The sequence below is a fragment of the Podarcis raffonei genome, chromosome 14 (genome assembly GCF_027172205.1).
Source record: "Podarcis raffonei isolate rPodRaf1 chromosome 14, rPodRaf1.pri, whole genome shotgun sequence".
NCBI lineage: Eukaryota > Metazoa > Chordata > Lepidosauria > Squamata > Lacertidae > Podarcis > Podarcis raffonei.
The window spans coordinates 30,747,482-30,772,194 of record NC_070615.1 but is presented as its reverse complement, the minus strand read 5'-3'; the positions used below and the strand labels follow the sequence as shown (position 1 = coordinate 30,772,194).

The 24,713-nt window shown below is 46.4% G+C and overlaps 1 protein-coding gene across 2 annotated transcripts in view; it reads left to right on the top strand.

Moving 5' to 3' along the window:
• The window catches only part of CHTF18 (chromosome transmission fidelity factor 18), a 40,626-nt gene that overhangs the window by 14,169 nt on the left and 1,744 nt on the right, over positions 1–24,713 (top strand). For both annotated transcript variants that reach the window (XM_053365851.1, XM_053365850.1), the window contains exons 11-21: positions 2,114–2,237; positions 2,344–2,489; positions 3,534–3,627; positions 4,120–4,218; positions 4,862–4,992; positions 6,020–6,191; positions 7,585–7,809; positions 9,777–9,926; positions 12,032–12,162; positions 19,546–19,690; positions 23,700–23,834. In XM_053365851.1, coding sequence (XP_053221826.1) covers positions 2,114–2,237; positions 2,344–2,489; positions 3,534–3,627; positions 4,120–4,218; positions 4,862–4,992; positions 6,020–6,191; positions 7,585–7,809; positions 9,777–9,926; positions 12,032–12,162; positions 19,546–19,690; positions 23,700–23,834 — 1,552 coding nt within the window. The remainder of the gene's footprint in view (positions 1–2,113; positions 2,238–2,343; positions 2,490–3,533; positions 3,628–4,119; positions 4,219–4,861; positions 4,993–6,019; positions 6,192–7,584; positions 7,810–9,776; positions 9,927–12,031; positions 12,163–19,545; positions 19,691–23,699; positions 23,835–24,713) is intronic.

Sequence of the window (24,713 nt, the reverse complement as noted above, 5' to 3'; positions counted from 1 at the left end):
GGGCTATTTAGGGTTTTTTCTTTTCCTTGTTGCTTGGCAACTTCCTAACAATTTAACGAGCTTCACCCACTCGGTTCCTTTTTCTATTCCTTTCCTATTTCCTATTTAATAACCTGGGGTCCTTTTCCACTCTGCCGATCCCGCCCAATTCCTCATGGGCTATCCCTCCTGGCAACCTCCTACCTATCGTCACAATCTCAGGAAAAGGGGCCCTACTGAACGCCCGCGCCGTGCGGTGCCAGATTGGGTGATCCCTGGATAGAGTTTTGAACCGAAAATCCCCCTTGCTTTTGGAAGCGGGCTCACGCACGATACACGTGTTACGTGGCACCGACCAGTGCGGCTGGGATTGAGACAGAAAGCAAGACCCCTTCCTGCCCCCTCTGTAAGGGCGCTCGGGAAGTTCGGAAGAAGAACTCCAGCCCCTTGCCTTCAACTGGGATGCCCGTTGCGGGGAGTCGGCTGTCTTTCCAAGCCGGGTCTCTCCGTCTTACTTTCGGGCTCCCAATTGGTGCGGCTGACTGGAGGGTTTGAGAGGAGAAAGAGATAGAGCTCAGAACCCCCCTTTTGGGTCGAGCAGCAGTCCACGGTCTCTCTCACCAATTGGACCAAGAGACAGGCGAGAAGGAGCGATAGAGAGGAGGGCAGAGAATTCAGTTGCCAGGAGATTCCACCCCCTTCCCACCAGTGCACTGGGTTTTTTCCTTTTCCTTATACTCACGTGTCTTCTATGATGATCCCGGGATCGATGAATAAGCCGGCTGGATCCCTCTTTGCTCCCCGGCTGAACTCCTGGGGCTTTTGATTACCGCCCGGAGGATGGCCGAGGGTCCAAAGGATCTTCCCAGGCAAAATGGCCCGGTGCCGGCTGAAGATTTCGGGGCCCCCGGTCAGCAACGCGGGAGAACCGCATGCCCCACGTTGGGCGCCAACTGTTACGGCTAAAATCTGGGTGCGGGGCTACTCTGCCACCCAGCTCATCGGACTAAGTCCGTGGGTCCCTGCGGAAGAAAATGAGCTCAGCCGGACAGGAGCAAATTGCAGAAGATCCAAGTTTATTGCGCAACAGGTTCAAGGCAAGATTGAACAGCGAGAAAGGGGTGACATGAACTTTTGAAACTCCCCCCATGTCCCAGAATACAGTGCAAAACACATCCCAGTTACATCATGAATACATTAAGGAAAGGTTGGGTTACACAGATTACATCATGAATACATTAAGGAGAGGTTGGGTTACACCGGATTAACATATGGAGGAGGGAGGGGGGAATATGCAGAGCTGGAGATATGCGCAGATAAGCGCTTCCTGAGTGCCGGTGATGGGAAGACAATGGTCCATGTATGCATAGTCTGCCACCTGGCATTGCCCGGAGGAAAGGCTTGGCAGAGTGATTTGACAGGATTAGGGTCTTGACACTTTGCTTGAGGGATTATGGAGGGCAGGGGAGGTGTGATGGAGTCCTAGAGAAATTGAGCAAATTGGCACGTTGATTTTCTATGAATTTTATAAATTTTAGTCCCTTTTGACATTGACAATTGGAAATAAATTGATATATTGTAGCGAAGAAGAAGGTGAAGAAGACATGCCCCCCCCCCTTTCCGTAACACTGGTCATTGGCCATGCTTGCTAGGCCTGATGGGAGTTGTAGTTCAGGTTGTACTGAACACCTGCTTTAATGCAGAGTAAAAAGACAAGATCCTGCCTCGAGGAGTTCAGAATCTAATATTTGACAGCAGGAGCAGCAAAAGAAGGCAAAGCAAGGAAGCAATGTGTGGTTTCAGATGCACATGATCGGATGAGATTTACACAGTAGGGCATGAGAGGTAGTAGGCTGAGCCAAAGGCTTCACCGAAATGTTGGGTTTTCTGCAGGAATTTTAAAGTAGCATGAAAGGTGGTACTACGGAGCTCTCCTGGGAGACAATTCCAGGCCAGGAATTCTGTATCAGGCCCCTCCCCAGAAAAGGGGCCAGCCTTGGATCCAGCAGATGTTGGGATATTCAGCACAGATAAAAGGAAGAACTTAATGCTGAGCATAGTTAAATTATGGAATTCAATTATCCACTGTCTGCGCACTTCTGCCAACCTTTCTGAGGCAGTATTTTTGTTTCAGCGATGACCGTAGCCCCGATGTCTTCAAAACACGGATTGAAGCAGCCACCCAGATGAAGTCTGTGCTAGGAGCCAATGAGAAGCCCAACTGCCTGATTATTGATGAAATTGACGGGGCTCCTATGGTGAGAGAATTTCTTCATGTAAGGTGGAGAATCATGTAAGGTGGCCCCATCCCTTCCCCACCAAGAATTTACCTTTCCTTCTGTTCTGCCTTGTTCTCTTCTTCAGGCATCCATCAATGTGCTGTTGGGCATCATCAACCGTAAAGCAGCAGAGGTGGAATCGGGCGGGAGTACCAGCGGGGCAAGCGGCAAGAAGAGGCGAAAAGAAGGAGGGCTCCTTCTGCGGCCAATCATCTGCATCTGCAATGACCAGTAAGATTCTGTCTGGGCCAGTGTGGCATAGTAGTCAGACTAGGACCTGGGGGAGACCAGGGTTCAAATCCCCACTGGGTTGTGAAGCTCACCGGGTGACCTTGAGCAAGTTACTGCCCTCAGCCCAACCTACCTCACAGGGTTGTTGTGGGGATTAATTCAGATGGGGAAGAACCACATACACCACCTTGAGCTTGGATAAAACAGTGGGATATAAATGTAACCAAATAAATAAATTCACACATATGGGAGCATGGCCACACTACCTGTTCGGAGGTTGAAGCAAAGCATTGTGGGAATGACATTGGTCATCTTGACTGGTTACTGTTTATTGGTAGGGGCCTAAAAAGCTTCATTTCCCACATTAGGCCTGCCAGATCTTGAGGAGAAACGTCTCCTAAATTTCCAAAGCTGAAACTTGAAAAATCCCGTTATTAGATTTCAAACCCTGAACAAGTGTATCTTTTGTGTCACTCCCACCCACCCTTTGATTTCTGTATTCTTCTGTCTCTGGACTAAAGGCCCTCTCTCCCCTCAGCCCTGACCAACTCTACTTTCAGAACCCTTTTGTCCACCACACTGACAGCCAGAAACTTGTACTGCATACAAGTAAGAGATGAGGAAAAATGGCAAACTAAGCTGTTGGACTATGCTGAAATGGCAAAACTGACCGGAAAGCTCAGGAACCAAGAAAACCAAAACTTCAACAAAGAATGGGAAAATTTTTATAATTTACTTGAGAGACCACTGTTACCTGATGAAAACATTAGCAGGATTACAATAACACTTGTAACGTAGAAGATTTTATGGACAAAATGCAGAGACATAAAATCTGGATGATGAAATAATATGCAGTTGAAAAGGTTTATAATAGGACCCATGGAGGGGGAAGTGGGAAGTCTAAAGATTCAGAGAAATCGCTAAAAATGGATATTGCCATTTTGTATTGTTATAACTCTACGCTTGTAAAATAAAATAAAAAATATTTCGAAAAACAAATTATTTCCCTGCCAATATACATCTATGCCTCTTCTCTTTTTCTAGGTACGTCCCTTCTCTGCGTCTGCTGAGACAACAAGCCTTCCTTCTCAACTTCCCCTCAACGGCCCCATCCAGGCTGGTCCAGAGGCTGCACGAAGTAAGACCCAGACCCAATATAATTTATTCTTCCGTTGCCTTGGGACTATACTTCCCTGCAGCATGAACTTTGTACCTGTGTCAGCCTTTAAAGAACTCACCTGGCCTGGTGGCTCTTTCTGTGGTGAGGAACATGGCCGCCAGGCAAGCAATCCAGGGAAGCTTGGCAAAAGCTAGCCCACTTCTTCATTATGTTTCTTTATTATCCATTCAGTTTTATTATTTTTAATAAATATTTTACACAATTTTGTGTAGACCGCTTAGGTCTTTGTTGATTAAGCAGTATATGTTTGGAAAGTTGATTCGACTTTTAACCTATTTCTACTCCGTTGTTATGTTATCTTTTTGAAAGTCTTAAAATATAAGGGTTAATTTTTCATAGTGCTAATTTTATTATATTTAACTTTTCTGCAAACCGCTCTGAGGTTTTTTTTAAAAAAAATAAATGTTCACATGTGCAGCTGCCTCTAATATACATATTTTTGCATTTCAGATCACCGTTAAGCAAGGCATGAAAGCTGACACAGGGGCCCTCTTGGCATTGTGTGAAAAGGCAGAGAATGACATTCGCTCTTGTATTAACACCCTGCAGGTAACTTCACATACCCCACTTTCCTCTTAATATCAGGGATGGAGGAGAATTTCTATTTTGTTTGCATTTTCATGAGGAACCACCTCATTCTCACTTCAAGAATCTATGCACAAACCAAAACTTAGCCCTTATTTGAAATTCACACTTGCCTGAGTTTTGTGATGCAGTTCTCTATTTGATTAACCACAACAAAGGCACAGAAGTGCATACATTAGGGGAAAATGTGTACGAAAACACATATTTGGGTGAAAATCACATTAAAATGTGCACTGTTAAGGGGGAATTGCTTTCAGAAAAATGTGTGTATTAATCAAAGCTGCATAGAAGAATGTGTTTATTAGGAAAACTTTGCACCAAAATGCCAAGGAATTTTCATGAGAGAAATAAAATAAATAAAAATGTAAAAATTGTTTGTGACTGGCCCACGAGCATCCGGTGAGCTTTATAGCTGAATGAGGATTTGAACCCTGGTCTCTCCTATGTCCTCTTCCAACATTAACCGCTGCACCACTTTAACACTTTATTGCAAACTGATGTGAAAATGTGGAGAACTTAGTAAAAGAGGAAACTTGGAGAGTCTGAAATTGACAGGCCCGTCAACCCTGTTCCATGTCCTCAAATCTCCCTTTGTTGTCTTTCTAAGTTCCTGCACAGTCGAGGTAAGAAGGAACTGAACGCGAGGACCGTGCAGACCACGCAGGTTGGCTCTAAAGACCAGAACAAAGGGCTGTTCTCCATCTGGCAGGAGATCTTCCAGCTTCCAAAAGTGCAGAGGTGAGGAGGGGGAGCTTCTGCGCTTCATTCGGCAGATCCTTTAGAACTTAAGAGGAGCCCATTGGATCAGGCCAATGGCCCATCTTGTCCAGTGTCCTGTCCTCACAATGGCCACACAGGTAACGGGGGGAAACCCTCAAGGAGGACCCAAACTCTAAAAAGCACGCTCTCCTCCTGTGGTTTCCAGCAACTGGTATTCAGAAGCATTACTGCTTCCAATTGTGGAGGCAGAGCATAGCTTTCCTGGCTAGTAGCCATTGCTAGTCTTTTCCATGGACTTGTCTACTCCTCTTTTAAAGGCATCTAGGTTGGTGGCCATCGCTGCCTCCTGCAGAAGTGAGTTCTACAGGTTAACTATGCGGTGCATGCAGATGGACTTCCTTTTATCCATCCTGAATCTCCAAAAACATTCAGCTTCATTGGCTGCCCACTAGTTCTAGTGTTACGGGGGGGCGGGGTGGATTATCTGGCCACTTTCTCCATGCCAATTTGTCCTTTCCAAGATGCATTTTGGGGTATATTTCTTAATAGAAGTGCAAAAATGCACCAGGTTTTAAGGCTGCAAGGAATTTTGCAAACTGAACTATTGTTTCCAGACATGACATCTTTATTTGATTTTTTTTTCTTTTAATTATGTTATTTAGACCATTAAAAGCTGCAGATGCTTTCTTTTTTCCTGATGTTTGTGCATGGAGGACTTGTATTTGGTAGAACAGTGTGAGATAAATTTTAAAATTATTTATTTGGCAATGCTTAAATACTGCTTAGAATTTAAGTGGTTTACGTAAAGTAGTATGCTGTACGGTATTGATTATTTTTTAAATGGTGATTAAAAATTACAAAAATATAGCAAAAATTATTTGTTTTGAAAACAAAAGTACATAATGAAATCATGTCTCCACATTTTGACAACTGCAAAGTTCACTGTTGCTTGATTCCCCCCCCCGCCTCCCCCCCCCCAGCACCATGGGGAAGCTTTAAACTGCATGACCAATCTTAACCCTTCTGCTTCTGCTTCTGTTCCAAGGCAGAGAATTGGTTTGGACCCTTCAATTCCGGCTCACCTCCTTGCTAATGGGGGCGATGACAACCTGTTCCATGCGACCTCGGCTAGAGCTTCCCTTAATCCAAATGCCCAAAGGTTTCACCACATCCTGCATCTAAGCATGTCCTCAGGAGAACATGAAAAGCTTACCCAGGCATGTAGTTTGTGTTTCATTTTTCGCTTTGGTGTGAAAAAGCAAAATTCAGACCACTAGTTCAGATCCTTATCTCCCCATGTCCTTCCCACCCCCAAATATATATTATCTAGAGCTTGGGCCAAGTTATAATACTTAAGAAACAGAAATATATTATTTTTTAAAAAAATTTATCCAGTAGCACCTTCGAGACCAACTAAGTTTGTTCTTGGTATGAGCTTTCGTGTGCATTCACACTTCTTCAGATACAGAGGCACGCAAAATTATAATGACTTGAAGACATTCAGAATGAAACCTAAAACTTAGAAAAACACTACATGTGGATTTCAGCATTCCACCATCTTTCAAAAGCTTATTCAGTTAAAAGCTGTGATTCTGAAAGTTGGTCAGGCTCTGAATTTGGTGAAGCTCATACAGATGAAAAGCCCAGAGCTGTAGGGTAGCCTCTGTGAATGCCTTTCAATGTTGCATTTGGGGGTTGCAGTTCAACAAAAGATACTGGCTGACACCTTGGCCACATTCACACCATACATTCAAAGCAGTATGTAAAGCCAGATTGGCTTCCCATGTTCAAGTGATCATCTGGAATGGGCCATTAAGGAGAACAAAAGGAAAGTGATGAACCATTAGAAATCCCACCAGAGAGAGCAATAACTCCTTCAGATCAGAGTTAGTTAGAATACAAAAGGCTGCTGTGGCTAGGGGAGAAGGCAGAACCTCTTGGGGTGTCAATGCTTTAAGCCCCTCCATCGTAGGCTAAGATGCTATATATGTGTAAATAAATCATATACAGTCATACCTCGGGTTAAATATGCTTCGGGATGAATATTTTCGGGTTGTGCACCGCAGCGACCCGCAGGTAACGGAGCACGTTACTTCTGGGGTTCTCTGCTCGCGCAGACGCTCAAAATGACGTCAAAATGATGTCACATGCGCAGAAGCAGCGAATCGCGACCCGCAGGTGCGGGTTGCGTTTGCTTCAGGATGCGAACGGGGATCCAGAACGGATCCTGTTCTCATCCAAAAGTACCACTGTATCATGAAGATGCCACAGTTTCTGTTGTGCCTCATTTCCAAAGGAAACATAAACCGTGGAACTTCGCACCACTCAGAAATTGGGGTAGCATACAACAATGTCTTGGAAGCTGTATTTTGTTGAAGGCTCTGAGAGGAATTGAACTACAATTCCAAGAGTGGTTTAACGGTCAGTTCTTCTCACAGGGAACTCAGGGAATTGTAGCTCCATGAGGGGGAATAGGGCGTCTCCTAACAACTCTCGGGACGCTTAACAAACTACATGTCTCAGAATTCTTTGGGGGTGAGCCATGACTGTTTCACAAGCGCATTATGGTTCATGGTTGTGACTGTGGCTTGTCTCTGCTTCCCTTGGCAGGGCTTGTACGACAACTTTCTGAACATGAAGATAAAGGACTCTGCCTTTGACTCGCTCTGCCTGGCCTTGGAGTGGCTGGGCTTCTCCGACCTGGTGAACAAGGCAGTCCTGCACAGGCAGAACTTCCAGCTCATGCGCTACTTGCCCTTCCTCCCCGTCGCTTTCCACTTGCTCTTTGCCGCTTCCAGCGTTCCCCGCCTGGCCTACCCCAACAGCCAGCACGAGGCATGTATTGAGAGAGGAGTGGTCGTGGGCAGAGCCAGGTGTCGCAAGCCAAGTGGCGCTGTCTTGGAGGGGGTGGGCAGATCCTGTGGGGAGGGCGAGAGATCAGGGAGCTGGAACTCCCGGGGGGGGGGACGCCAGTTGGAATGAAAAGGAAGAGGCAGGGTGTGTGGAGCTTGTTGGAGTTTACACTTAGCCATGCAGTTCACCTGCAGTCCCTTTAACCCTAGCCTGGCCTATGCATTGCTCAGATTCATGCATTGGAAGAGCTTGGCAGAACCCAAAACCTGAGTTTGAGTTCATCTAGCAATGTGAGACTGCTCTGCACTAGTTGTGTTTCTTTATGCTCTGAGGCAGCAAGGTACTACAGTGTTGAGAATCGTCCAAGAATCATTGCTTACATAATCTGTTACACACTTTGATGAACTGTTAATAGCTGAGGAAGTCCTTCAGGGCGAAACAAGGAAATAATCCTGAAACCTTGTTCTACCCTCTACCCTACCCAGCTGCCTGAGCCAGCCTGCCTGTGTCTGCTACCTGTGCTAGCCAGACTCATCAGCTGTATTGTCCGTGACATTCTGGGGACTTTTCCTTAACCACATTCAAGGACTGTAACATATAAACTAAAACAAGAATGTACAGTACAACCTCTACTTACAATCATAATTCGTTTCAGAGGCCTGTCTGCTGGGCGAAATCGGACACTAGTAGCGGTGCCATTGTGCGCATGCGCATTAGGTGGCAGCACACTTCTGCGCATGCATAGACGACGGGAGCCGCTTGTGTGCACGCACAGACACAGAATCTGCTTCTGTGCATGTGCGAATCGCTGCAAACCCAGTGTTTACTTCCAGGTTTGCCGCAATTGCAACTTGGAACGTCCGCAAGGAGAGGCGGGTGTAAGTCAAGGGTCCACTGTATGAAGAAAGGAAGAAATATATCTTCATTGGATTTAATTAAATAGATTATATACCTTGCTTAAGGATTGTTTATGGTATACATCCTGGACTTGATTCGTAGGAAGTAACCGGTAAACAAATTTGTTACAAACATTACCACTCAGCCTGTTGCGCTCTATTGCATCTGCGTAACAAGGTATTGTATTTGTTTTGACCCTGAGGCAGCAAGGGGCATTCCTAATTAATCCTGAGTCCAGGCTTGTTCAGTTTTCTCCTTGATCCTGGAGCTTACCAGTTTCCAAAGCTGGTGTACCTACTATTGTCATCTCTCAGTGGCCCAGCACTTTGTTTTGCATGAAGAAGTTCCCAGGCTCAATTCCCAGTATCTCTGTGGACAAATAACTGACTAGGTACAAAGCAGTTTCCTTCGTACCTGCATAAGTTCTGCTAGGCCAGGGGTCTGCAACCCGCGGCTCCAGAGCCGCATGTGGCTCTTTTACACCTTTGCCGCGGCTCTGGGGCGGATACTAGCGAGGGGAGGAGGCGCACTGTGCGCCCCAACACTCCCCACTGTGGCAGGCGCTGTACTGGCTGTGACGTCGCATGGGGGCGGTGCGTGCGTTAGTCACGCACCGTCCCGACGTCACCTTCCCGCCCACCCGCTACATTGTAAGGGGCATGTACGCTGGTCACTGCATTGAAAGGGGGCGTGTACGCTGGTCACTGTTTTGAAGGGGAGTGAAGAACACACACACAAAAAAAAGTAACTTGTTAATTTAACGTTTATTTCTATGAGGAGGAGTAATTCTGAGGGGTCAAACAAAGAAATAATAAAAAAAAGTGACAAAAAAGTTATTTTTATAATGACGAGTTTTGCGGCTCCCAGTTTTTTTTTCTTCGGAAACGGGTCCAAGTGGCTCTTTTTGTCTTAAAGGTTGCAGACCCCTGTGCTAGGCTGACCTTTCACATCTTGCTGAAGTTGCCCTGTCGGTCAACATTCCACGTCATGATGATAAAACGTAACTTGGAGACTGACAGCTCACTAGTGCCGCTTGTTTTGTTTTTCTCAAGTCCCTGGTGAAGCTGACTCAGATGCAGAACCTCATTGCTTCCATGATGTCTGGGATCACGCCAACCTCCCGCAGCCGTGCCGGACCACAATCTCTCGTCCTTGAGGCCCTTTGCCTCCTCTTGGAGATTATCTCACCGAAACTGAGACCGGTAAGGTAGCCCTTCTGTTATGAGAATTTTATTTTCATCGTCATATATATGTGATTTATTGCCCACCCCTTACCCTAAGGTCCCAGGACTGATCACAGCCATTTAAAATACAATATTGACCACAGTTTAATACAAATTACATTCACAAAAGTAGTCTGGGTCATAAAACTATACATCACATGTGTCAAAGGCCCAGGGTAAACAGGCACATCTTCACCATACCGCCAAAAACTGTATAATGAAGTTCCCAGATGTGCATCTGTGGGAAGGAAGTTCCACAACTTGGTGACTGTCACAGAGAACACCCTCTCACTGGCCATCTCTACCCCGGCTGCTGAGGGTGGTGGAACTGCCCAGTTCCTATCCCCGAGTGCCCCTTAGGCCTCAAACATTCCCTGTGAATATGAAAACTGAGAATTTTGGACTACAACTCCCATCAGCTCTAGTCAGCACAGCCATTCTGACTGTGGCCATGCTCGCTGAGGCTGATGGGAGTTGTAGTTCAAAACATCCGGAGGCCACTGGGTTGGTGAAGGCTGCTTTCCTGGGCATGGCAGTCGATGTTAGTTTGGTGAGTCTCCCCATTCCACAGGCTTCATTCGTCACCCTTTGAAACCCCTGTGTCCCTTGCCAGCTGCTTTTGTTTGCCACGTGAGGATTGTCTGCCCATTCCTGAAACAGTGAGCAAAGGACACCCTCCCTGCCCAAGTGGACTGCCAAGGCCATCCCGTCCCGGTCCTCTGTCCTGAGCTTTACCTCAGGGGACCTTCTTGCGTTGCAAGGCTAAAGGGGACAGTTATGCAAGTGCTGGCAGAAGCAAAGACCTGAAGGGAAACAATTAATTCCGTGGATGAGATCTGTACCCGAAAAAATAAAATGACAGCAGCTGTCCTGTCCTTCTCTCCCCCGCCATCCTGTTTGTGTCACAAAAATCTTTTGTCTGCTTGGTGTCCATTGCCCTTCAAATCATGGTACATGAACAGGCTGTTGGGAATCTTTGAAGGTCAAAAAAGAAGTAGCAGGCATGGCTTGCTTGAGTCCTTTGGGCCTCGTTGCTTACACTGCGCATAATGCTTGAAGCACTCTGAGGCTGGTAGCAGAGTGGCCGTTCTCCTGGCACATCTGCATCTGATGGGTGGAACTTTGGAACTCGCTCCTGCAGGAGGCAGGGATGGACTCCAACTTGGATGGCTTTAAAAGAGGGTCAGAGGAATTCATGGAGTAGGAATCTGACACAGTGGCTATGCCCTGACTCCATGGTTGGAGGCAACAGTACTTCTGAATACCAGTTACTGGAAACCACAGGAGGGGAGAGGGCTCAAATCCTGCTTGCTGGTTTCGCATTGGGGCATCTGTTTGGCCACTGTGAGAACAGAACTTGATGGGCCATTGGCCTGATCCAGCAGGCTCTTCTTACATTCATATGTGATGAAATTCTTAACAGCGGAACAGAGATTTTAGATCAGGTGTAGGGAGGAACAGCTCCCTAGCACATTGGCCGTGCTGGCTCTGATGTGAGTTGTAGTTCAGCAACATCTGGCAGGCCAGAGGTTCCTCACACGTGGTGCAGATTTGCCGGTTAAAGTTGCTCTGGAGTAAGTGGGTTTCCCAGTCGGTGCCTACATCTATTTAGAGGATTTTTACACCACTCTCTAGCCAAAGAGACTCCCAGAGCTTCTTACATACAGCCAACTAAAACTAGACCGTCTGTGCCTGTAAGCTTGCAATGTAAAGGACACGACACGAAAGGAAAGACGGGCACGGAGGGAAGAGGGGGGAAAGCAAATGGGCAGGCAGTCATTTCCCCCACTCCACTCTGTCCTTGGCAGCAAGATACAACGAAGCTGTCCCCAGGCTATAGTTTTGCCCACTTTGTGGGTCCTCTCTTAACTCTCTGCCCATATCCAGTGAAGGAAAGGCCACCCAAAAGTGCGTCTTACTCCTTATTTAACCCGCCGGCCCTGTGCTCTGCAGGAGAGGGGCATCCTCCAGCAAATCACCATATGCAGTTAGCCCAAGTCAGCCATAAGATGTTGCCTTGAGGTCTAGTAGCATGGAGTAGCAAGAGAGATTCCTACTCACTGTCTTCCATTTGCAATTTCCAGGTGAACACCCAGCTGTACAGTCAGAAAGAGAAGCAGCAGCTGGGGGAGCTAATCAACACCATGTTGGCGTATAATCTTACTTACCACCAGGAGCGGACCCCCGAAGGGCAGTATGTCTTCACGCTTGACCCGTGAGTACTGTATAAGACAGGCATGACCAAACTTGGCCCTCCAGCTTTTTTGGGGGGACTACAACTCCCATCATCCCTAGCTAACAGGACCAGTGGTCGGGGATGATAGGAACTGTAGTCCCAAAACAGCTGGAGGACCAAGTATGGCCATGCCTGGTATAAGAGCATCAGGAGAGCCTGCCTGCTAGGGCCTGTCTGGTCCAACACCCTGTTTTCTTGTTCTGATGGGGACATGAGTGCAGCAGCACTCTCCCTGCCTGTGATTCCCAGCCTACTGCCTCCATCAGAACACAGTCATCATAGCTTTTGATAGCCTTATGCTCCATGGATTATTTCTCATTTTATAAAGCCATCACTACTTGTTGCAGGACCACTCTCCACTGCAAAGCAGGGCAAACCCTTTAAAGATCCTGGGGTCCAGTTTCCTGCCACTTGTGAGTGGCAGCTCTTGGTGTGAACCTGGGTTCCTCAGTACCACAGGGCCCGCCAACACCTTTCCTTGGCATCTACCAAGGTTTTGTGCCCTTCTTTTTTTCCAGGCAGGTGTTTTTGTGGGGGTTCCATTTCCCCTCTCCCCCACTTTACTCATTTGGGTATGTGTGTGGTGAAAGGGTTGCTTCTTGCTTGTATTTTCTGAGCACTCTCCGTCTTTTTCTCTGTGAAATGGGCCCACAGCAGTTTCTTCTATTTCCAAATGGGCCCCTAGGCCCAGAAAGTTTGGGGACCCCTGGTGTAAACTCTGCAAACCATCCCCCTTTAGAAAATCATTGTGTTAGACACAGAAACGAAAGCTCAGTCTCCTTGCACCCTTTGATCTTGTTGCATTTCACACACGGTCACTTGATGTTCTCCTCACGCCCACCACATGAGGAGCACCTAGATCCATGAGCTCCTCCTTGACATTCACAATTCAGAGCATGGCCCACTCATCCTTCCTTGTGACTCCATTCTGGGGACAGCATTTCACTCGGAAGCAGAGTGGTCCTCTATTTTGCAGCCCAGATCTTGCTGCTTGGGACATACTTGAGTGGAAGTCATGGGAAACTGAGCAGTCCTCCATAAGTTATTCTAACCTTGTTATTAATGGGGGGGGTATGCTAATTCCCAACCCCTAACCAAACCAGGACCCTGGGAGACCAGGCTTCAAATCCCCACTCACCCTGGCCAGTCACTCACACAGTCATTGTGGGGATGTAAAGGGTAGCAGGAGACGTATGGAGGCCACCTTGAGCTCCTTGGAGGAAAGCTGAGGTATAAATGTGATAAATAAATAATTAAAAATAAATTGGCAGGTGTTAATTCATCAACACTCCCTCTGGCTGCTGAGGTTTCGGCAGGCATGGTCCACCATTTCATTTTACGAAAAAGCTGGGAATCCCAAGAATCTGAATTCTGGATTCAGAATTGTATCCAGTACCTGGGGAGTCATATTTTTATCCACAGTGCTTCCACGTTCTGTATATTATGTTCGGATTTTCACTTGGGCACGAGGGACCCTCTGACTCTGAGCAGAAATCTCATTACCGATTCTAAGAGATTAGCAGGTTTTGTACAGAATTGCTGAGAAGCAGCATTTAATCGCCTTCTGCTTTTTTGACCTTGGATACCTCTGAAATTAGCACCCCAAGCCCTTGTTGGGGGTTTCTGACTACAGTGTCTTTCTTCCTCCTTTCTTTATTGTGTTTGTTAATAATAATAAAAACCAGTTAAAACTGATTTATCAAGTGATCTTTTCAGAAAAGACCTAATATGGCACTAGCCCAGAGGTGGCATTGGCCATCATCACGTGTGACATTAGATAATCCAGGGTAGAAGAGAAACTCAAGGATTCGGCTTAAGCGCACGCTCTCTCTCTCTGTGCCTAAATTATCTGGAAGCAAGCGTGTTGTTTCCAGCCCTCCCTCAGCAGATGGTGAAAATATCCCCTTCATTTTCTGGGTATGTCGACTTTAAACACATCACTTTTCCCTTCCTGTGATCCAGCCCCCACCACTTCCTCTCCACTCACTTAATCAGGTTTGATCCTCTTTGATTCCCCACCCCCCCAATCTGTCTTCTCTCTTCCTGTGAGCGAACGCATGCATGGATGTGTTGAGTTTTGTGGAAATCATGGGTAGTTTAGGGAAGCATTCTGGAGTTGTGCTACACTTCTACATTTCAGTTCTTGTAGCAAAACCATAATGTGGGAGATGGCCCATATCAGGCTTGTATATTGACTTAGTCACCTACACTAAGGAAAAAATCACCTTTAGGCGACTCTTGAAGCAGTTAGCTTGTCCAAAGTTAGTTAACTTTTTTCTGTTAGTCTCCAAATGCTTAATAGAAATGTGTTGAGCTAGGTAGGTAAAGGTAAAGGGACCCCTGACCATTAGGTCCAGTCATGACCGACTCTGGGGTTGCGGCGCTCATCTCGCTTTATTGGCTGAGGGAGCCGGCGTACAGCTTCCGGGTCATGTGGCCAGCATGACTAAGACACTTCTGGCAAGTCAGAGCAGCACACGGAAACACCGTTTACCTTCCCGCTGGAGTGGTACCTATTTATCTACTTGCACTTTGATGTGCTTTCGAACTGCTGGGTTGGCAGGAGCAGGGACCGAGCAACGGGAGCTCACCCCATTGCGGGGATTCGAACTGCCAACCTTCTGATCGGCAAGTCCTAGGCTCTGTGGTTTAACCCACAGCGCCACCCGTGTCCCCAGTTGAGCTAGGTAAGTTGGTAAAAATGCTCCTGGACTAGTAATTTTACCAAGGTTGGCCTAGATGTTAAAGTGATGAGGGTAAGAAAATCTTAGTGGGTTGTGTTGTTAATTACTTCCCACCCTCTATGATGGTTCAGCCTTCCCATAATAAACAGTGGGAGAAGGGCCATAGCTGAGCATCTCTCTTTGCCTGGAGGAGATCCCAGGCTCAATCCCCCAGATGGCATCTCCAGACAGGACTGGGAAAAAGACTCCTTGCCTGCCACCACAAAGAGCTCCTGCCAGTCGGTGCAGACAATACTAAGGTAGATGAATCAATGGTCCGACTTGGTATAAGCCTGCTTCCTGTGTGTCTTAAGGCTGGTGTAGGAACCTTTGGCCCTCCAGATGTTGCTAAACTACAACTCCCAGCATACCTGGACATTGGGCACGTTTGCTAGGGCTAATGGGAGTCATAGTTCAGCAGCATCTGAAAGGCCATTGGTTCTCTGCAGCCCTGTAGTAAATAGCCAGGATAGGAGGGTCAGTTGCTAAAGGCCTAATCACCTAGAGGCAACTCCTAACTCACCCCAGGCAGCCAGGTTAGAGTGGGGGTTTTCCGCAATCATCATGTCAAGACTCAAGCTGGATTTCTCATTGAGCCAAGTTTTGTTTTCTTTCTTCTAAGCCACCTGTCCTAACACAAGACTGCATTGGGGCTCCTTTCACTCAAATGAGAAATTTTTGCCCTTGATTTACCCGTCACTATAAGTAAGAAACAATATCCCTCCATTCTGCAAAATCAGGTTCAAGGTTAATACAGCTGGAAATGTTTTTTTCACTCCAAATCCCTTACATTCATTCAAAGGGCTTAGTGCACTCATGTCTGCGTGTTCAGGGGATGGGAGAAATTTCCGTTTTCTTCTTTCCTGTATCATATCAGTTTGGGTTTCTGCACCCTGATCTCTATCAGATATAACTGAGCTGCCCTCTTTCCAGGAATATATTAAGTTTTCAGAGCTCCCCACCCTTTCAAGGCACAGATATATTTCTCCTCCCACCTTTGCCGTCAGCCCCCCTGCTGAGGGGATCAACAGGACAGACTTCTGATTTGCTGCCTTCTATTCATATTCTCATCATTGGAATCTCTCCCCGCTGCCGGGCTCAAAACCAGCCTAGCCAAGATTGTTTGGCCTTAATCGGATTAGAGGAAGAGAAAACAGCTGCCTTTTGGCTTTTGACGGAGAGGCGCGAAGAAGCTGAAGATGCCTCCGGTTCTCCCCTCCTCGTCGGGCCACTAGGATGCCAGCCCGCCTTCCGCTTCTATGTTTCAAGCCCGCTGCCAGGAGACTCTGTTCGTGACTGACTGGGGGGTGCCGCTGGTGATCGCCCTACTCCTCCTCGGCCTGATTTATCTGTTTATTTACCTGCCAGCCAGCCTCCAGCAGTCGTCGTCGGTGGAAGAGGCAGTGAGGAATTTGAGCGACAAGTACACTTACAATGGGGTGGGCTTTGTCAAACAGTGAGGTCCTCCACACGCCGGTCCAGAAGGCACCAAAGTCCACCTGTGGCCGACCCATCGCTCCATTTGAGGCCAAAGAGCGGCAGGCACAGATCTGAGCTCAGCAGATGAAACTTCCCCTCCGGTTTCGGATAGAAAGAATCATATACAAGAGAGCCGTTCTTCCTTAGAGCAGCTGCATTTTTGGGTGTCTACACCAGAGGAGACCGGCGAGTTTCTTCTTCCGATTGGCTGACGCAGGAGCCAAGTCTCTGAGCCTCGCTGCTCCGTCATCTTACTTTGCAGGGTATCGTGAAGGAAAAGCTGAGTTTCGCCAGCGGAAAGCAGGGAGGAGGTGCTATGTTTGGGCACTTCGTGGAAGGAAGAACTCGCCAAGACATTTCGTTGTGGGAAGAGTTGAGGGGATTGGTTCAACCTGGGTGGCTGGCGTCACCGAGAAAGGCTGAAGACCTGTGTGTGGAAAACGCTGGCTCTTCAGAGGCAGGCAACAGCACTTGAAAAGACACTGATTCTTGACTTTTACTCTTCATTGAGCCCCCACCTCACTGCTGGCCACCATCTTTGTAACAAAGCTTTCTGACTAAAAATGGCAAAATACGTTGTGTATCATTTGGCCGCAAGAGGGTTTGTCTAATTAATGCATAGCTGTGGCTTAGATTTGCTGGATTTTTTTGCGCAAATTTGTCTACTGTGCTGTGGTTATGGCAGGGTTTCCTAAAAGAGTTTTAAAGGTACCCTTGCTTTTTCCTGGGTTAAACTTTCAGGGCACATACCATGCTTCTTAGAGCTGAAAGGATGATTCTTTTTCGGGAAAGCAAAAGCAAATCAGCTGCCTTCAGAGGATCCCACCCTCTGTGTTTCTGCATGAGTCACCAATCAGGGAAGATCCTTCGTTTGGAAGGAGGCAAGCCCAAAGCGCTGACTCATGCAGACGGGCACCAGGCAGACTCCTCGAAGGGTGGGTAGTTCCGCCACGATGGAGCTGATGGAATGATAAGATTGCACGATGTGGGGCAGAATTCCCCACCCTCAGTGGAAATTGTTCGATCAATTTGAAGGAACCGAGACAGAGCAGCAACTCATTCAGAGACACTGCAGGCAGCCTCTAGTGCAAAGGGGTCCTTCAGATTCATAGGGGGCCCCTAACTATTTTAATTAACTTATTTTTTGTGACACCATTTTTTGTGAATTACTTGATTAAAGTGCTAGTTCTTTTGCTCCCTTCCAACACTCCTCTGCGTTTCCTAGTATGCTAAGCCTCCTGTTTCTCTTTAAAACTGGAGCTCTGTCTGTCTGCAGCAGGTGTCGAAATGAGGCAGTTGACGATTCAGTGTTTCTTTCTCAAAGAGATAATTAGATTTAATTAATATCTGGCACATCCAGCATAGTAGATGGGTTGCTTCTTGTTACCATTTCTTTTTCTTTAACATGGATTAGTCTCAAGATCTAAGAATCTCGCTTTGCTTGCTTTATTTTATATTACCGTATTTACTCGGGTCCAGCACTGTTAAAAAGTGATCTGCTGCTTTCAGGGTTGACTCTGTGGTGTAGATTCTTCCAGCGTCTTAAGGCTGATGCAGAATATCAAAGGTTTGCTAAGTGCTTTGTACATTCCAGAAAATATATCAAGCGTATTTGCCACCAAAATTCACATACAAGTAATTTTGAGGCGCATTTCACCTCCACTTCAAATTTGAGGTTAAAATTCCACACTTTAGAAATCACAAATTTCTCACTAGGCATTTTGTTTTTTGCATCTGAAGCTCAAATGTTGAAATTGTGTATGTTGTCAGGATTGTCTCTATCCACTTGCTTGGCACATTCAGTAGTGACAGCCCTTGCATTTCAGGAGCTCTGCCTTCTTTCTTCCTGTTTGCTGTATTAAAAATGATTTCCTTCCAAGTCTCTGCTTGAAAACTCTAGAAGACCAATAAACCTTGCAATGTTCAGCCTAGGCTGCCTTGTCAGTGTCTGTCTCAATTAATTCCTTTAGCTGTGCATTGATTAGCGGTATCCTTTTCCTTTCCTTTCTTACTCTAACATCTGATGTCTTCATCTTCTGGAGAGAAATATATAACGGTTCTTTATACAGTGCACATTTTGATTTCTTTCAAACTTGCAGTTCCAATAACCAAAACCAAGTTAAGAAGTGGGGAACAGATGTCATGGGCATTATTTTTTCCTTTTGAGCCATGGAACGCTCACAAACATTCTGACTTCTGGTGGGTGAAACTGCCTGCAACAGGATGCTGGCAAGTAGTAACAGGTTCTGGTGCAGTGAAAGATGACTTTGACTAGGGTACTCACAGACAGGGTCTAAAATTAAGAGGGCTCCAGGCTCATTTTGCACCTAAAGATTCTCCATTTGCAAGCACCTCAAAAAGTCTGGTTGCCATTTTTTTACACCTGGCTGACACTCAAGGATTACTAAAATGTATGTGCTTGAAATATATGTTAAGGATAGACAATATGCTAAGGAGTTTAACAATAAAGAGTAGAGTGTTTTTAAAACTGAAGTACGGTACCAATACTTTTATTTTAAAATGAAACATGTATTAATAATCTTCTGCTAAAAATGTGATCTTAACAATGTGTCACTCATGTGAATTACATGTTAGTTCATGCTTATCAGAACAACACACACACCTAAGTGCCGACTAGACATTCTGTTTTGGCGCCCACAACCCAGGTCCCAGAAGCCATTTGGCTCCTAGCTTTTCTATCCCAGTTTCTAAGACTGCTCACAGAGGCCCTAAAACTGGGAAGGAGCTGTTTCGGGTTGGTGTTAGGAAGGCAGTACACAAGAAAGAGAACTTTGAATGCTAGGAAACTGGGAGAAATGAATTTCACACCTTAATTTGAACAAACCTGCCAAAATGCTAGCTGCAAGTATATACCTTCTGTGGTTGTTGTTTTTTAATAACTTTATTTTAATTGTTGTCTACCCTTTTAAGAATAATGGGGGGCAAGTGTGGACAGGTGTACAACTTAATGCTCAAGGTGGCATTCATTGTTCTCCCCCCCCCCATTTCATCTTCACTACAACCCTGTGATGTAAGTTAGGCTGAAAGGCAGTCAGCGGCCCCCACAGATGAGCAGAGATAGATAAGTTGTTGTTTTTTAGTATGGTTTTCTTCTTGTTTATAATTCTTCTGCACTGATCTATTCCACTGCAATGCCTAGAAACATGGAGGAAGTGTGTAGGTTCCCAGATCTCCCGCTTCGGAAACCGCTGACTTACCAAGCCAAGCAGCTTATCGCAAGAGAAATTGAGCTGGAGAAAATGAGGCGGACGGAAGCCCTCCTTCATGCACGGAACTCTGGCCAGGTAAGTGGCTGGATGGCTCTTGGGGAGAGCAAGTGGCTCAAAGAATAAGTGGGCCTGGCTTAGGCCCCTCTACAGATCTTGTGTATGCCCCAGAATCCTTTGCAGCATGCAACGGTTCATTGGTAAACAAGCCTTCTGCACCAGAGGTTCCCCAAGGAGAAAAATCCCTGAAAATTAGTGGTCCAGAGAAGGGGATAGGACCCCTTTCCAGCCTGATGACCACTTTCCTTTTTGGGTAACTGTCTGTGGGTCACTTGCCAGTGGTGGATGGAGCCCACTGGTGCCAACTATAGGGGGCTCTGGGGGTCCAGGCACCCACACAAAAAATGTGGGTGCTCAAGCACCCAGTCTACTGGGCCTCCAGCACAACTTCTGGGGCCTTGCAAAGCACCAGAAATCATGTCTGAGCCCTCGCAAAGCGCTGCTTAGCTTTGCAAATGTGTTAGCAGTCATTTTTCTCCACCATGGTGATAAAGCTTGCTGTTTTCTAAGCTCAGCAAATGTCTGACCTTTTTTTTTTTTTTTAAGTGCTACTCAACTGCAGCTGAAGGGATTGGCATCAGTTCATTGACAGCCATAACATTCATGTTGAGGTTTACATGAGGACAGTCATAATGGTCAAATTCTTTTAGAAAGCTCTTCTGCCCTCTGGTGGGCCCAAGTGCCTATTACTGCCACCACATGAGTTCTTGGCACTGATCCTTTGACATTACATGTCTCCGTCCTCTTCATACTAGGAAACATTGGTGATATCTGTTGCGGGGTGGGAAGAGCGACACAGCTGTTTTTTTGTATGCGGCAGACTGAAATTTATAACTATAATTTGCTAGTGGAAATCTGGATTAAAGAGGCTTCTGGTGTTACTTTCTGCTTAGCTCAAGTGCCTTCAAAATCTCTGGTGGTGGTGGTGGTGGTGGTTGTTGTTTAGTCGTGTCCGACTCTTCGTGACCCCATGGACCAGAGCACGCCAGGCACTCCTGTCTTCCACTGCCTCCCGCAGTTTAGTCAAACTCATGCTGGTAGCTTCGAGAACACTGTCCAACCATCTCGTCCTCTGTCGTCCCTTCTCCTTGTGCCCTCAATCTTTCCCAACATTAGGGGCTTTTCCAGGGAGTCTTCTCTTCTAATGAAGTGGCCAAAGTATTGGAACCTCAGCTTCAGGATCTGTCCTTCCAGTGAGCGCTCAATGCTGATTTCCTTAAGAATGGATAGATTTGATCTTCTTGCAGTCTATGGGACTCTCAAGAGTCTCCTCCAGCACCATCAATTCTTTGGCGATCAGCCTTCTTTGTGGTCCCGCTCTCACTTCCATACACCACTACTGGGAAAACCATAGCTTTAACTATACGGACCTTTGTCAGCAAGGTGATGCTTCTGCTTTTTAAGATGCTGTCTATGTTTGTCATTACTTTTCTCCCAAGAAGCAGGTGTCTTCTAGGCCACTCTAAAGGAAATCTCTAATAGGCCATCCTAAACCTGTTGTGTGAAGGCCCTTTTTTTGAAGATGGTAAGGCGAACATAAACTAAGAGGAGGGTGGGAACAGGATGCCCAGTTTCTGTGGCTTTAAGGCCTTTTTGTGTCGCTAAATATATCCTACCCAAGAGATCACGGCATGGACAGTGGGTAACTCAGTTGGTTAGAGTTTGGTGTTGTTAATGCCAAGGTTGCAGGTTTGATCCCTGTATGGGATAGCTGCATATTCCTGCATTGTTGAGGGCTGGACTCGATGATCCTCAGGGTTCCCTTCCAACTCTACAACACTGTGATTCTATGAAGAACAGACTGGTGGTCCGCGTGGAGTTGAAAAATTAGTTGGCAGCTGGTACCTTAAGCTTAGTCATGCTGGCCACATGACCCGGAAGCTGTCTGCGGACAAACGCCGGCTCCCTCGGCCTATAGAGCGAGATGAGCGCGCAACCCCAGAGTTGGTCACGACTGGACCTAATGGTCAGGGTTCCTTTTACCTTAAGCTTAGTCACACCTAATTCGTTGAAACTTGGACAGATTTGCTTCCTGAAAACCTAGAAAGCTGCTGCCAGCCAGTGTTGTATTGAGCTAGATGATCAGTGGTCTGATTCAGCAAAGAACACATTCTTTTGTTCCTAATCGTAGAATAGTAGAGTTGGAAGGTCGCCCAGGGGTCATCTAGTCCAACCACCTGCAATGCAGGGATCATGGCTCAAGAATCCCTGGCAGATGGCCATCCAACCTTTGTTTAAAAACCTCCAACAGAGGAGAGTCTACTATCAAATTATCATGATGATGGAAGAGAGCATTGTAAGCTTCTGTCCCCTAGAGGGTGGCATTTCCTTGTCCAAGACCAGATCTCTAAATATACTGTTAGCCAATAGTGATGGAAACTGGAAATAGTTCCAGGCTTGCAGCAATCATGGAATTGCGGGGACCAAATGAGCTCAAAGGTCTTTCGCGGCAAACGCCTAAGGGAACAAGGAGCCAAAGACTAATTGAGAATCTGGGCCAGCTACTTATTAAAATACACAATGCAAGCTTTTGAATCACACAGGTCTCTTCCTGTGTTTTGGGTGGTGATAGACTTCTTATGCCAAGTTGCAGTGCATGATGCAGACACACACACACACACCAGGTGTTTGCTTTTTTGTTCCTAATATGCAATGCTGGTGTACAAACTGGCAGCCACGGCTGTGTTGTGCAGTGTGACTTCTGCTGATACATCCAACATCAGTCCTAGAATTAAGCTGTCTGAAAATCTTCGACATCTGTTGAGTTCCTAGTCTTCATGGCTGCAGTGAGTCGCTGGAAATTGTGTACCAAATGGTTCCTGAAATCTCTGAAGACAAGACTTGCTTCTTTAAGACTATCAGTGGCTGGGACTCTGTGTAGCTCTTGCGGAATAACTCCCCTGATTTGCAAAATGAGAAAATTTGTAGATTTGCATAATTTATACAAGCCGCAGAGCTGAGCTTTCCTTGTTGCTGTTTCGTTTTTTAAATGCAGAATACAAGCAGCCTTGCTAATTAAGCAGGCTGTGGGATTGTAGGTTTAATTAGGTTTCATATGGGGTGGCTGATAAGGGAAGAATTTATATAGTACAAAAGGAAATGAAATAATAGACAACCCCACCCCACCCCACCCCATATTTTTTTATACAAGAAAGGGAAAGAGAGAGTAAACAAACGTGATTCTTAAGAAAGAAAGAAAACCTATGGAAAAAATATTTGACCATAGTGAATGGTATTTTAGAATTCGAAAACTTTAAAGGGAAAAGAATAAAAGAGACCAGCTGCTTTTGGACAATCAAATCTTGGTTGTTGTTTGGGACGACATCAGCCCTGGCCAAGACAGCCATATAATGCTGGAGCTGACAGGAGTTGTACTCCAAAGCATCTGGAGGGCACCAGGCTGGTGAAGGCTGGCTTCTTATAATAAACCAAGATATGCACAAACTTCATGCATCAAAATGTAGCTGTTTTTCTCCTCTCCCTCTGCAAGTAGAGTAAACAGGCCAGGAAGCAGCAGTTAACCATAGGTTTCTGTTACAGCCAAACCAGGAAACTATGGTGAGCAGAACAGTCCAGAATGGGGCCTGGTGTTGATTTTGCATTTTCATTTTTTTCTTGCTTTTCTGGCTTGGTTTTAGTCATTGGAATTTATTGATTATGTAGATTGTGTGTGAGAGAGAAAGAGAGACAGACAGACAGAGTGAGAATGAATGAATGAATGGTGGTTAGAGTGTCATCCTAGAACCCAGGAGACTAGGATTCAAATCTTCATTCCACTGTGAAGCTCGCTGGCTGATCTGGTGCTAGTCGCCATCTTTCAGCCTAACCTACTTCACAGAATTGTAAGGATGAAACAGAACCATGTACGCTACCTTGAGCTCCCTCAAGGAAAAAGCAGGGTGTGAACGTGATGAATACATAATACGTAAAGCGCCTCAACAGAACTGAAAAGAGATACAGAAAGATTCTCCAAATAAATACAATAAATTAACTAACCCTTCTCTGCCTGTCTCCATCTTCCCTGCAGGCGATGGAGACAACTTTGCTCCCGAAAGAAAGCAACCACAAAGCAAGCCATGAGCCGGCACTGCCCGAATCCAGAGTGCGGAACCACAAACAGCGTCTCGACCAGATTGTGAAGAGAGCCACATTTGAGGAGAAGGTGAGGGCAGCGTCCAAGGATTGCAGGCAGCAGAGAGCCATAGCACAGGGCAACTGTGCTATAGTTGCCCTGTGCTATAGTTGAGAAAGGGCAGCAATTCTGCCGGGTCTTGTCCCAGTGCACATGTGAAGCTCTCCTTTCTTCTTTTTGCTGTCTAGTCCTACAATTGTCGAGTTGGAAGGGACCACAAGGTCCTTCTAGTCCAACCCCCTTCAGTGCAGGGATCTTTTGCCCCGTGTGGAGCTCAAACCCACGAGCAGCAGTCACAAGGTATGGGCTGCACAGGTGCACTGGTGGAGCCAATGCAGCAGTCTAACTGATGCCACCTGCACAGCTTCCACCTGGCAGCCATCGTATTCCCCATCCTCCCACTAAATGGCAGCAGCACCGCTGCTGGGAGGCTATTATTGCAGCTCCACTGCACTGGGGAGCCAGTCCTGATGTCCACTGGTTTGCGGTAAAAGCGGGGTGGTGGCTTCTTGAGGACCGGTGGATGGCGATCGTAAAGATCAGCAAGGCCACTTTTATGTTAGCATGAGAGCAAATGCTGGCTTCTAGGTGCAACTCAAAGGTACAGGAATATGCTGCATCCCAAACAGCCTTTTCCACGAGGCTGAAGCTGGGTTGCAGACCTCATGCATAGCATTCTTTTTCACTAAGAGAACAGTACTTGGGACAGAGTTAAGGGAGAGGTGTGGATAATAAAACTAATTTATCCAGCGGGTTGGTGAACCTATAGAAAGCTGCCTTATACTGAGTCAGACCCCATAGAATTGTCTACTGCTAGCGGTTCTTCAAAGTTTCAGGCAGGGAGTCTCTCCCCAACCAGACATGGAGATCTTCTGCATTCAAAGCAGATGCACTGAGCTATACAGCCTT